General features: G+C 40.0%; 1 protein-coding gene across 4 annotated transcripts in view; it reads right to left on the reverse strand.

The window, feature by feature from the left end:
- Positions 1-2861: 2861 nt before the first annotated feature.
- Positions 2862-14176, reverse strand: part of col12a1b (collagen, type XII, alpha 1b) — a 75650-nt gene continuing 64335 nt past the window's right edge. For 3 of the 4 annotated variants that reach the window (XM_064339877.1, XM_064339876.1, XM_064339874.1), the window contains 13 exons: positions 13861-13947; positions 13389-13442; positions 12920-13015; positions 12247-12300; positions 10546-10599; positions 9830-9883; positions 9248-9319; positions 8177-8212; positions 8026-8092; positions 7659-7841; positions 7324-7401; positions 5308-5478; positions 2862-3759 (listed from right to left, as the gene is read on the reverse strand). In XM_064339877.1, coding sequence (XP_064195947.1) covers positions 3629-3759; positions 5308-5478; positions 7324-7401; positions 7659-7841; positions 8026-8092; positions 8177-8212; positions 9248-9319; positions 9830-9883; positions 10546-10599; positions 12247-12300; positions 12920-13015; positions 13389-13442; positions 13861-13947 — 1137 coding nt within the window. In that variant the 3' untranslated portion in view covers positions 2862-3628. Of the gene's footprint in view, positions 4894-5307; positions 5479-7323; positions 7402-7658; positions 7842-8025; positions 8093-8176; positions 8213-9247; positions 9320-9829; positions 9884-10545; positions 10600-12246; positions 12301-12919; positions 13016-13388; positions 13443-13860; positions 13948-14176 lie in introns of all 4 variants that reach the window. The other variant, XM_064339878.1, reaches the window with a different exon arrangement.

Here is a 14176-nt window from a genome sequence, read left to right on the forward strand (position 1 = left end):
GAATGTGGGAATTAAATATTTTCAGCTTCACTGTACCAAGATTGACATTTCTGAGTTTCACTGAACTTTGTTAAGTGTTCGGCCTCCTCAGCAGCTGTGTATACACATATAATTTTAATTATCTATAAGTTCACTTCCACATACAACACCTTTGTACTTAAAATGCAAGTATACTTAAGTATTGATCGAAGAGCCTTTTTCTGACCGTGTGTGCTGACTGTGGAGTGCTAGCTGCACTAGCAGCAAGCTCGAGCTCACACTGTGGGTGATCTTTAAATGTGGAAACACTCGTGTTTCTGCCAGTGCCAGGGGAATGCTTGCCGCTCCGGAGCCGGTACACCCCGCCAGCAGCCTGACCCCCGTTGGCTTCTTTGAGGTGGCCACGCCCAGTGGCCAAAACCTCACTGTGCATACTCCATTATGATAAACACATTTATCTCTGTGCTTCCTCGCTGCTGGCATTTGACAGGGCATTTTTTTCCCGCTGCTAATGAATCTGTTCAAAGCAGCTTTTTTTTGTCTAAATCGGAAAATACCATCTCACATGTGAGTGCATGCATCATCCATTGCATTAAATACCGTATCTCAAGATAACATGGACTACATACATGATGATGTGCGATCCTTGTGTTAACAGATCACACATTTCAGGACATTTTAATGATCAAAAATCATTAAACCATATAAATGTCCATACATCTAAAACACTTTTGGGTTTGTCCACCATGCTGTTTTAGGTTTAACGCACAGCATGAATGCATCTAATCCCCGGTGCTAACTTCTGATTGTAAAAGCTAGCATTCATCTTGTGACAAAAATCAAAAGATGTTTTGCATTTTGCAGCTATTGAAGCCTTTCCACCCCCCCCTCCCCCCCCCCCCCCGGCCCCCAGCTTATCATACTTTAGTTGGGAAGGTCCAGAAAGAGTTCAGCAAACACTCTGTCAAGAGTTACTTCAAAGGGGTGTTATCGATAAGGCTGGTATGGGGGGAAAAGCCATCGTTCCTTACTGGGTCATGCCTTTCAAATTAAGCTTTAGATCTGTGATGGAGGCTGCCAGAGCGGCTGTCGGTTATGGAGAACATCATGCGAGGGCATGGTAAGGATGAGTGCATATTCAGGAGAGGGCTGCATGTGTTTGAAGTAAATCAACGTCATAGAATTATGCGGCTCCAACGTTTAGGGTAAATTATGAAGCTCCTCATTCGTCCCCGACAGCCTTCAGGTTTGTGGCGTGCTGTGATTCCACGAAACGCTTGAAAAACCTGGAAACTCGCAATTGAGTTATCAAAAGTTACAGGCTCGCCTTTTCTTACGACATATGAAGCTTTAAAAATCATGTGACAGTGCAAAAGACAGTGGTTAAAGAATGCTTCGAGTGAATACAGCAATTCAAGTTCCCATTCATTTTTTTGCCAAATCGAATTTCACATTATTAATCAGTTTGGTTAGTTGTGACTTTAATGAGAAACCTTAATTAATGAAATGAGTCTTTATTGCTTGTATATCTAGCAGTTAGCGGGATTCAGTCAACAGTTGACATTTGACCTTGACTAACAATTTAGATTTTTTTCTTCATAAATACAATATGGTTCTCGAAGAAAAAAATATAAAACTGTTGATTGCATACAGGCTTATGTCTCATTTAGTCTTATGAGTCAAAAGGGTAGTACTTTGAGCTACAGTTTAAGGCAGGCATAGGTTTGAAACTGAAATGTAACTACTGCATAAATTCACTGCTCTTGCACAAAGATCATTTGGACTGTCACTATTGTGTAAAAAGTGATGCGATCAAACACAGAATTGTAAGAATAACTGGTTTTTAAACTTAAATTATGGTCCAGAACTGTGCCCTACCAAGCATGGATTGAATGAGCTACAAGTGCAAACTGTACTGTATGCGGTGAAATTTAAGACCTCCAACCTTTCAATTATGGGTTTTGTATTCTGGAAGACAGGCAATCTAAATTAACCATAATAGCATTGGGTTTTATGTGTTGGCCAAAAAGGAAAATCCACGGCATATACGTTCCTAATCTTGCAAGCCTAATTGTGTTTAAATATTTATTCTGCACAATCTGGTAATGAGAGGATTATAGGCTACAGTTAAATTGCAAAGCTTTTTATAGCAGTTACAAATGGAGGCAGGGTTGACCCTACCTATGCGCACACCTCACGCTGCACATAAGGCCTGCAACTGCTCTGGGACCTCCTATTGATGTCCCAAATACGCTAATCATGTACAGGTAACTTAAGTATCTTTGTTTTATTTAAGATGAAAACTTACCTTTCTGTTTTTCCATTGGTTACTTCTATAGACAAACATGAAAATGAAAATGATGCACCCTAAAATGAAGATTCACTCTAACTAATGTTTCTGGAAGGTGGTTTGGCAGAACCTGTCCATCTTGCGAAAACATAACAGAGAATGACATGGCACTGAAACAGTAGTCAATATAATTGACCGAGTCTGTTTATTCAATAAAGCATGACTTATAGCACGATGTTTGTGTTACGGTTTGCTATTCCAATTGTACGTGAACTAAAGGCTAGCATTAAGCTGCTGATAGTAATTATATAGTAATGTTAGACTGTGCTGGTGTTACCAATTAACTTTTGTTGACAAACTTACACATAGTAGCTAGGTCCAGGTGCATGGTGGACAAAGGAACATCTTTGAGATGAAGCTCAAGCCCAATATTAAAAATATAGTAACTGCAAGGAAATATTCCTTTTTTTGGAGGCAGTGTCCAGATAAATCTACATACAGTACAGATCATATATTATAGTACATTTCCTTAACCTTCGCGTCACCCATTGTATTCTGTCATGCTGTACAAACACAATATTGACACATACCGTATATTTTCAGTAGTTTTATTGAAAAATGCCTCTCCTGTTTCAGAAATAAATAAGAAAATAAGGCTGTGAAATTCACAATTTGCAGTTAAAAACATGAAACAGCAATTCTATATCCATAGTCTTGCAAACAAATTCTAACTGCATTAGAAATTGATAAAAACAACAACTATATTCTGATTAAAAAATGTACTAAATATACACCACAGACATGCAATTCCACCTTTGGTAAAATCAGCTGTGAATTGGTATAATAAAACTGATAAATATTTAGTCTAAAATAACAAAATGGAAGCAATGTTTAACTGCTGTATTGAAGTCTGGAAAACTGAAGGCAGAAGAAAGGTCCACCTTTCAAAATGGCAAATATACCATTGTAATATGACAACATACACCTTTATATTGAGTTGTGTGATAAATAAAAGAGGAAAAAACCTGTGTAGTTCATTGCTGTATGCCCTCACATCTTTGAATGCCAATTTGTTACACGATGAGTGCGTTAAACATTGGATTCTTTAAGACATTTAATGCGGTTATATTACAAGCGGGACATATAAGTGAAGAGATAGAAAGCTCACAGATATTCAAGAAATTTGAAATGAGATTTATGTTTTAAGTCCCCCCCCCCCAATTCACATACGTAAAACGTTTTTGTCCAAATAATGAAGAGGTATCAAACCCCAATATCTAGTATTGACTGAATTTCCCTTAACAGAAGCTTATGTGAACAACAACAAATAATAATTTTGATAAAAACATAATCCTCTTTTTATGCGGCTATCCTTACTGATTCCTTTCTTGATAGTGACCTCTTTCTGCGGCGTTTTCGAGAGTCAGTCTCATATTCCTCTTCTTCAGGTATTGGACCTACGTAGGTTTCGGGCTCTGGTCGGTATGGTTCTGGTTGGAAATATTTTTTCAGCCAATTTAACATTAATTTAGTGTACACAGCAGTTAATGTTTTCTGTTGCCTTTTGTTCATTGCTATTGGGCACAACCTTACGTTTCACAATATCTTCGGAAAGAAAAAAATTCCGTAAATTGCTTTATAGTGCAGCAATTATTTATCAGTGAATTAAGTGCTTCTGCTTAGCTTGATTGTCATAGTACAAAAATGTTCACTCTAATGTTGAATTGATGGATTGTACATTCACTCAGTTCAATGTACATACATTCAGTTATTTGCTGCAATACTGCATGTCCCATAACAAATAATAATGAAAGAATCAAGTAGGAATTCTATCACCAGTTTTTTTTTTTCTTTTTTGATATTCTGGAGCTAGTCCTCATAAAATGCTGAGTTACAGCATTATTGTAAGAACTAAGTAAAACAGAGGAAAAAAAAGACCAACCAAAAAAAAAGAAAAAAAAAAAAAACAGGTCTCAGCACTCATCGCAAAAACATTCAAAAGAAAAGAGGCAAACGAAAACCTCCCCGGGGTCGCATGTACAAATGACACGTGCTTCACTTGGGCCCTGAGCAGAGTCTGTGTGTACATCGTCTTTAAGGCACTTTGTAAAAAGAGGTTATGTTGGCATCCAGCAGGCAGCGTGCTACAATGCACAAGCATACTAAGGGTGTTAAACTGAACGTAGCGGATGTGGGTCAAACATCATTTACAAGGCACAATTAGTTTATTTACAGATATCACCTCATCATTACCATGTTAACGCTGTTGTTGTCTCAGTTATAAATCCACCTGGTTAGTAGTTTGTACATGCTCCTTCACCATAAGAGGCTCCATGTCTTTTTTGCTGCTTGACTTCAAGATGCAAACAGGCCATTAAGTTGTTGCCATCACCGTTGCTTTTTTTTCTTATCTAGTAGCTGTAAGGTGTGGTTAGTACACGTCCTCTCCTTTTTTTTCTTTTTTTGTCTTTTGTAATGATGGTCAACAATGTTCAGTAATCATATCCGTGATGGTTATTGTTATGGTGGCTCTTAAGCGTGAGCAAATATCTCAGAAACAGGTCTTTCTCAGGTTCTCAAACTGCAAGCAGCACAGGCCACATATTAAAGGAACTATGGCGAACCTGAAACAGGTTGAAGAGGATGTTAGGTTTCAGTGGTAGGGGAAAAATGGCCTTAATTTTTCCCCAAAAAAATAAAATGATCACAAATGATGAACATCAATATCATTCATACCAAAATATTAAATACAAATTTACATGTAATGTAATGATATTATATAGCTTTATCAAGCGCTTACAATTGATCTTCATTCGCCAGACAAAGGGTAGTGTCTTGCTAAGGACACGACACCAGGCGGTTGAACTGAACCGACTGCCGACAACGTCTACCGAGCTATGCCCCATGTCTATGACGTAGTGTTTAAGTACTAAGGCCAACAAATACTTACAGTTTGTGCGTACCATTTAACATTTCCATTTGAAGCAGCAAAGGCACATTGTCCATTGTCCTGTGCTTTTATGAAGGAGAGAACCTACCTTGGTATCCTTGCCCGTTGTAAGGAATGCCTACACACTGCGATGAATCGCAGTAGCCGGGTTGACCGGGCGGACCCCTGACCCCTGCAACGCCTGGGCGACCAGCGGGACCTCGGGACCCAGCAGGGCCTTGAGGGCCTGGTGGGCCAACCCTAGAATCCCCTTGTGGGCCTATACAAGGGGGTAAAGTTTGGGTCAGAGAATCAACTGTTCAGATCCAAATATGTACAAATACAGCAAGTGAGGATAATTGGTTTGCAGTACTGTAATTACAGTACTGTATGTAGAAGATTCCTAACAGAAACAAACAATGAATGAACTGCAGAGTCGCTGGCATTTTTTCCCTTAGTCCTGTCTAGACAAAGTAAACCTAGTTTGGATTTTTTTCCTCCTCTTTCTCTACCTCTCGCTTCCTTACGTCTGTGCATGTGTTATCAATGAAAGTGCAGAGAGGGCTGATTTTGTGCAGTGATCTGATTAGCTGCTGGACAATGACTCATCATCACTAGCTTCCCCTACTTGTATGCAGTTTAATTCCCCTTTATTCACAGAGAGTCTTGGCAATGTTTGACCCAGAACTCAGAATGAATTGCATGATTTTTTCCACTGCCCATGTTGCAGGCCAGCCTCTAGGGACTCAGTACTTCAGACAAGCACACTGTATTACCATTAAAGTAGATGGCTGTATTAGTTCTGCTACTCTAAAGCCCACGGGCAGATGAAGTAATGCTTTTCTTGGATGACCCGCAGTGCAATTTGGCCATAATTTAGAGCCACTCCTTCCGGAGATGAGAAGCCACTGTGAATTTTGACCGCTTTTCGGTGACAGAACCGGATCTGTGCCGTAAAAAAGCAGACTCCCTGTGTCGCTTGAACGATAGCTCTGCCCTGCAGAGGAGCAGTGAACAGTCTGTTGTATGCTACCAAAAACTAAACTCTTCCTCAACAAAGCTGTTTGTATTCAGCAGAAAAGCAAAGCAAATGTATGGGTCAATTTGTACTACCTGCACAGAGCTTCTAAGAATGATCTGTTTAGCAGATCTGTTTGAACATACCACGAGACATATACGTCTAATAGGAAACTTAAATTAATTTGCCCAATTTAAATGTTCAATTACTACATGACCAAAAGTATATGAACACCTGACATCCAACATCTCATCCAAAATTATGAGCATTAATATGAAGTTAGTCCACCCTTTTCTGTTATAACAACCTCCCCTCTTCTGGGAAGGATTTATACTAGATGTTGGAGCATTGCTGCAGGAATTTGCTTCCATTCAACCAGAAGAGCATTAATGAGGTTGGGCACAGATTGGGCGATTAGGCCTGGCTCGCAGTTGGCTTTCTAATTGATCCCAAATGTGTTAGATGGGGTTAAGGTCAGGGCTCAGTACAGGCCAATCAAGTTCTTCCGCACCGTTCTCGGCAAAACTATTTTTATATGGGCCTCACAGCGTGCCCGGGGACACTGTCATGTTGAAACAGGTAAGGGCCTTCCTTAAACTGTTGGGGAAGGACAGAATCGTCTAGTATGTGATTGTATGCGGTAGCATTAAGATTTGCCTTCACTAGACATAAGGGGCCTAGCCCAAACTATGAAAAACAGCCCCAGAACAAGGGATGTCCAAATACTTTTGGGCATGGGCGAAAGACCCATTACAACTAATGGGGACATGTCCCTTCTTATTTTGCCCCCTCACTTTTGGTGGTTGTTTACAAACGTCATCTTTCCTTGTGCGCCAAAATACACAATGTGGTTTTAAGGCAGGCAAGGAGCAGTTGTTGCTAGCAAGATTCCATTTATGTGTTTAGGAAAGGCCACGATATGTCCAAGAGACTGTCAATAAGTCCAGCCCTGTAGAGTTTATTCTGCAAAAATGTAGACCCTTAGCAAATGAATGATAAACCCTGCAGTCCACCAATCCCAGTTTAGAGATGGTTACTCTAAACTATATAACAATGCGGGAAAAAAACATTAGTTAGCTAGCCTCATGCAATGTGTCTAACACTTACCAGGAGGTCCAGATGGTCCTCTTTGTCCTCTCTGTCCAACACCAGGGTTTCCTCTTTCACCCTTCTCCCCTGCTGGCCCTGCACACACACACACACACACACACACACACACATCATGCTTAATCTCTAAAGACAGACCCTGTTGAGATCTGAACTAAGACCTCCCTCAGAAAACTGTCATATCATACAAATCACACAGCCTACATCAGATGAAACTACAGCTCGCCTCTGTAGTCTCTAGTAATTCAACAGTTCCTCCCCCAGGAAAAATCAAGTCCAGGGGTAGGACCGGTTGCCAGTGCATAGTTGACACAGGATAAGATTAAAGCGCACACCTCGCTCTCCTTGGGGACCAGGTGAACCGGGACTTCCCGGGAAGCCAGTTCGGCCTGCCTGGCCCTGTTCTCCACGCGGTCCCTGATTGCCAGGAGGACCAGGAGGACCGGGAGGACCGGGGTGGTTGTTACGGTAGCCGTTGGGAATCTGGTTCAATAGCTGATTAACCCTGCCCATTTGACCTAAAACGTGAAGGAGAAAGGTAAACGTAAGACCAGTCAATCATATCAAAAGACACTGTGCTGGGAAATCTGTTAAAAAGTGGTGCTATTCTGTTTTTTCAATCAAAAAATTGTAATTGACATCATCATTTTTGTTTTTCAAACATTTAAAAGCATTTTTAGAATATCCAAAGCAACTGCTCACCATTCACCAACTGTTCACAGACTTGACGAGCTATGGACCTCATCATGTTTTGGGATGCAAAGTCTCCCTGCAAAAAGATTCATTATATTCAAATGTAAAAGTTCCTTTGAACAACTTCTATTATTTACTAAAATGTAACTGTTTCACTTACCCTGTCTCCCTTATCTCCTTTTTGACCTGTTGTTCCCTGTGAAAATAAAAGGCAAATAAATTAGCATAGTACATCTTTAAAAATAAAAGCATTGCTTAGCAATTAAAGTGATCATATTTGTTCTAATTCTTATATCTCTTCCTAAAGGGCTAAACAGTGATGGGAATTCTGCAGCTCATAACGATTTCAAAGTGAGGCAGGGCTTGGGGTTTTGCTTGTACAATCGCACGTCCATGACTATTTTCACAGGTGCACTGCATCTCATTCATGGCAAGTTCTATTTACATTAAATCAGGAAATGATCATTTCCTCCTACTGTCCTTGTTGTTCATGCATTTACTCAATAGCCATGTGTAATGTATCATAAACGAGTGCATACTGTCAGAAAATAGGTGTGAGTGCTTTCAGCTACTCTGGAGAGCGAACATTAGCTGTCCATGTTGGGACCCCTGTATGAACTTCAGCATTTTTTGGTACTTAATCATTTCAGTTATTAATTTCACAAAATGTTCACTGTCATGGACTGTTGAGATCAGCATGCGATATACAGTAATGCAGTGTTAAATCAGTGTATAGTGTATACTTACAATAAATTACAATGAGTTATGTGAGTACAGTTTTATTATAAATGACACATGCTTAATGTTAAATTCGACACAAGTTGTTAAGTGGAGCACTAAACCGCATCCACCCGTAAAAATAATACAAAATTATTTCAATCTACGCCATGGCTGTTTCAAAAATACAAATGTGATTTATTTTCCTTTTAGGATTTCTCTAGTTGCTAGAGATGGTTTTGAAAATGCACAACAAATGTAATATATAGCAGAAATAAATGCTGCGTATGCTCAATGTGGCCTGTGTTTGCTTTTAAATGGAATTATTTCTGTTGTGTATTAGTGTTTGAAGGGAGTGCTATGATTGGCTAAGCTGAACATCTGGGTATTTTACAAGGTGAGTCATCCTTGACCCCAGGCTTTAATCAAGTTTGGGGATGCTGTGGTGTGAATTGCCTATTTAGAGCTTATCCAGCAGTGTATTCAGACATAAACCTGTAATTTTCTCTCTCACCAGAGGCCCTGTGTCACCAGGTTTTCCTGGTTTTCCGATAGGTCCAGGCATTCCGGGAGATCCAGCAGGTCCCTGCAGGCGATACATGGTAAATGCAACAGTTCTGAACACTGACACATTAAAAAGCCACTTCAAATGATGAGATAAGCCTTTGTAAGACTTCCAATGTTAACAATCAGTATGCTGCAGAAGTCTCATTTTAATCTTGGGTCAGTGATTAGGTCTGCATAATTTACGTAAATATGTATATTACTTTACATTACATTACAGGCATTTGGCAGACGCTCTTATCTTATATAGAGGACACATACAATTACATCTATAAACACTGTATACCATGTGACATATAAAACAGGAAATAATTAAGAAACATAGAGAAACATGATATATGAATAAATCATGTGCTAAGTGTCCAAACAACTGGATGTTCTGAGGGTTTGACGCATGCCAATTAAATTGTGGCATTTTTGGCAGTTGTTTGACTTTAATATGATAAATGTTCTTTTTTTCCCAATTATGATAATTACACTTCACAAAGAGGTAAGTACAGATAATGACAGGCCTCTGCGTGCTCATACATACCATTGGGCCTGGTGGGCCTCTGGGTCCAGCTGGTCCTTCGTTTCCAGGGGGTCCCTACATTAACGGCAGGAAATGTACTTTAAAGATCATTTGAGGTCACAGCGGATCACTACACCCGGTAGCTAATCCTGTTAATCAATGCATTATCTGAGTACAGCCGTTAAAGCAAAAAGACACACGACAAATACTTGTAATCAATAAGAGGGATATTTGAATGAAATCAAATGAAAAAACATGGCTTTCCAGCAAAATGCGTCCGCAATCGGTGTGGTGCTGGGTGTCGGTTTGCTTCAGCTAATTTACCGCTGAGCAGGAGAATGGGTTGATGAGGTTTTAACATTCCTTCGAAAATTTGTAACAAAATCATTGGGTCTGTCACACTCTGTTATGAATTATCATTTAATGACACATGAAAAAAAGTTTACTTCTTCTCAAAAGAAACATGCATAATTCCAGAAATACAGTAAGTACATTTCCATACTGTAAGTGATCAGCGTACAGTAAATATTAGTTTGTGACTGAAAAACCAGAACTGATAGCCAGCTGCCTTACACTTAGGAGAAATCCTAAACTTATTGTAATACATCAGGATATACAACACACTAACATGTTTATAGTTGAAAATACTTACGCAAGCTTCATATAATGGAGTATTATTATCCTTTAACAGTTAATTTTATACTGATAGCACAAAACACAGGATAAAAGGAACTTACCCGTACTCCAGCTGGTCCAATGGGACCAATAGCTCCAGATTGACCAGGTGTGCCCTACAAAGACCAATAAATAAGGTGTTTAAGACTCTTTCTCAGAGCAGAAATTACCAGGGGGGTCACCTTCCTTTGACCAACCAATTCCAACCAGCCTATTTTTGCCACAAAGTTTCTGTTGAAATAACAGCAAATCTCGTTTTTTATTTCTCATTTGCTCTAAAGTCTTGCTTGTTTTTTTTACTATCACTTCTCTCAACTCTTTGATGCCTAGGCACAAGATTTACAAGGAACATAATATATCCCAGATCCATTTTATTAGCTATTATTAAACTGGGCTGCATACTCTGCAAGCTATTAAATGCATGTTGATAGAGCATCTGCTAACAGCTTGCTCACCTGCATGCATGGCACTTGATTTTTTTGTCAGGAGGATTCTCAACAAAGTGCCCATTACAGTTAGAGCATTTAACCTCTCTGAGAACCTGATATCTTTTAAACTGACAAGACATTAAGGTCAAGTACAGTTTTCTAACATTTCCTACAGGTCTATACAGCGCCCAACACAGTCTGTTTGCCAAAAGACACCGCAATACTACTGAGGCTAACTACATGGCATGAACAACCCACTGACAGGGATTCTACAGTTTGTAGGGAAGGTTTATTGGATTGGTGGCAGACATTTCTGCTTTTGCAGACATTTCCCAGGCTAGCTTGATAGGGTCCATCTGTGAAGATCTGACCGGCAATTCAATTGTGTCCATGACAGGTGGCTCAAAGAGCAGCTATCTGTGGCTATCAGAAAGATGGATGGACCTTACTGTACAGCTGGTCTTTCTTTCAGAATTTAAACTAAAACTTATTCAATGCTGCAACTTCATATTGCTCTAGGTAACTTCCTTTTAAGCAGGCAGCCAACAAAGAATCACACAGCCATCCCTGACCAACAGTATTAAGGTGCAGAAAGAGATCTCTCAATTTGTGGATTACTGTCTTTCCAGAATGCTCTGCATAAGCCAGGTAGACTTTCTCACGTTAAGATGCGATGTTCAAAATCACTGCCAGTCTAGTTATCCACTTCTATATTGAAGACAGGATCAAGGTTATGTATATGTGAATTACCTTTTTTCCTGGACAAAGAGCATATATGTACAAACAGTCGTTGATTTATGTTTATAAGTCTTTTGACTTGCCTAAATTATCTCTTAATGGTGAGATTTCATTATAGGAAAATGCTGACAGTCATGACGGTGGTGCTACCTCTGGGACCTCCATGTTGACAAAGTTTGACACCAGGTGCCCATGAACAAGGACATGCATCATCTGGGACATGCAATAGAATGGCGTGTACCATTAATATATTCCCCATTGACTCTGCTCATACACCCCCAACCTGAAGAGTTAAACTTCTTCCACACCAGAGACAACATTAATGTAACGGAACAGGTGTCTCTAATTCACCCACGTGGTTTGAGGTTAGGCAAGGACTCGTTTTCAAGTGAATTTATTTTAAATTCAATAAGGATTAAATATAAATACATGATCTGAAACGGCTGTTAGTTACTGAAGTATTCTACATGAAATATTTCCTTAGGCTTGCCATATGGAGACATTCCAAAATAGTAGTATGACTGTAGACTGCGCTTTATCCTCCGTTTCTTTTTTCAAAACCACAGATGGAGCGAAAGGCCAAAGCAACAGACTCACTTTCGGCCCAGGTAGTCCACTGTCACCGGGATCTCCTTTGGGTCCAGGACGACCCTGCAGTGGAAGAAAAACAGATGAGAAGATGCTGAACATCACAACCTGGCCTCATTTTGAACATGTTTTAAGCACTGAAAACTGAATTTGGATGATATAGAATATAATGGAATAAAATAATTTTGTTTTTCAAATTTCAGGATATAAAAAACATACAGAATTTCATGCATCTTTCTGGCCCAAAATGACACATTGTTCCTTCGGTGTACATCAATGAATCTCAGGTGCTGCTAACTAATTGGTTGTGCATTGACACAGCAGTGCAGGCTTGCATTGGCCTACAGATGAAAAGGAATTGAGCTTCACCCGTTGTTTGTGAATTTTACTGGCTCTCACTGGAGAGCGTGTCTGGATGGAGAGCTGATGCGTGCAGCTGCATCAGCATTAAGGGGTTCAGAGTTCTTTGATTTCATGAGCTGATCCCAGACATAAAGGAATGCCAGCAGCAAATCTCTTTCCTGCAATCAGTTCACAGCCCTTAAATCTCCCCCCTCAAAACGGGGGCCAATAACGTCTGTTTTCCTCCACTCCAGATACAGGGTGGTGTGAGTGCTATGCACAGATTCAGACTGCTGGCTATGCACAGAGACTGCAACAGAAGAAGTGAATGGGGACTTACAGGCTCTCCGGTGAGAGACCTTCCGCTGGGGCCTTGAGGGCCAGGAAGTCCCATGGGGCCTGGCAATCCCTGTTCGCCATGTGGGCCAATGGCGCCCTATCAGGGAACAGAAACAGACACCAAATAATTAATCTTTCATTTTACTATCATTATATACCAGTGTCCCATTCCTAAATACTGCCTCTATCATTTCTGGAAGAAAGTACCAGAAACATTGGAATGTCACATACTACTGTAACAGACTGTTAAGATCCCAAATGACCAGCAGACCAGGACAATTCTAATAAAATAATTCAGATGTAGGCAAATTTCCAGCACCACATACAGCACTCATTCACAATAATGGTAAGATTATACCATCTGCATGCTAAATAATACACACTGTACATATATTATATTTTTCAAATTCTTAAAATTGTTTTAGATATCTTAAATTAACTGCAAAAAGACATGTGAGCTGTGTACTTACAGGTGAACCAGGTTCTCCCCTCTCACCCCGTGGACCTTTAGAACCAGGCACACCCTGGGGAAAGAACAGCAAATTTAGGAATATTCCAGATAAATATTTTTCAGAAACCATCAGCCTTTATAAAACAAGAGGTTACAAGTGCAGCCGTGCTGGTTTATAGCTGTAGCTGCAGGCTCCCGTTCAATCCCATTTCATCAAGATTAACAAGCTAGTTGCTCCAGCTTTAACAGCCATCATACGTCAGATAAATATTTACAAGTTAAAGGAAGAAAAACATAATGCAGCTATTATGCTGTTATATACAAAAACATAATCCAAGAGAGAGTGGTAGAACACACCAACAAAAGCCCTTTCTATTCAATAACTTCAGACCTGTCTACAGCGCCACTGCTTAACTTTCGGTATTACAAACTCAATCGGGGCCACAGCTGAACTCCTTCACAGGCTAGACAGAGACGGCTGATGTCATTACCAAAGGCCCAGGGGGTCCTTGCGGTCCCACATTCTCTAGTGCACATGTGCAAGCATTGGGAAGGGGCGGGCATTTGGACTCGTCTCTCTGAAATCGAAAAAAAGGAAAGAAAATGTACAAACAGGATAAACTGAAACAGAAATATCATCAAGGGGTGATTCCCAGTGAACCTACCTTCAGCTATTTCCTTTGGGGCTACATATTTTTTGTAAATGTTGCACATGAGCCAAATATTTTCCACATGGTATTTGTAAAATGATATGTGAACATGATCTATTGTACATGCATGTCAGCAAAGTACTGTAGATGCCTTCTT

The sequence above is a fragment of the Anguilla rostrata genome, chromosome 6 (assembly GCF_018555375.3).
Source record: "Anguilla rostrata isolate EN2019 chromosome 6, ASM1855537v3, whole genome shotgun sequence".
Lineage (NCBI taxonomy): Eukaryota > Metazoa > Chordata > Actinopteri > Anguilliformes > Anguillidae > Anguilla > Anguilla rostrata.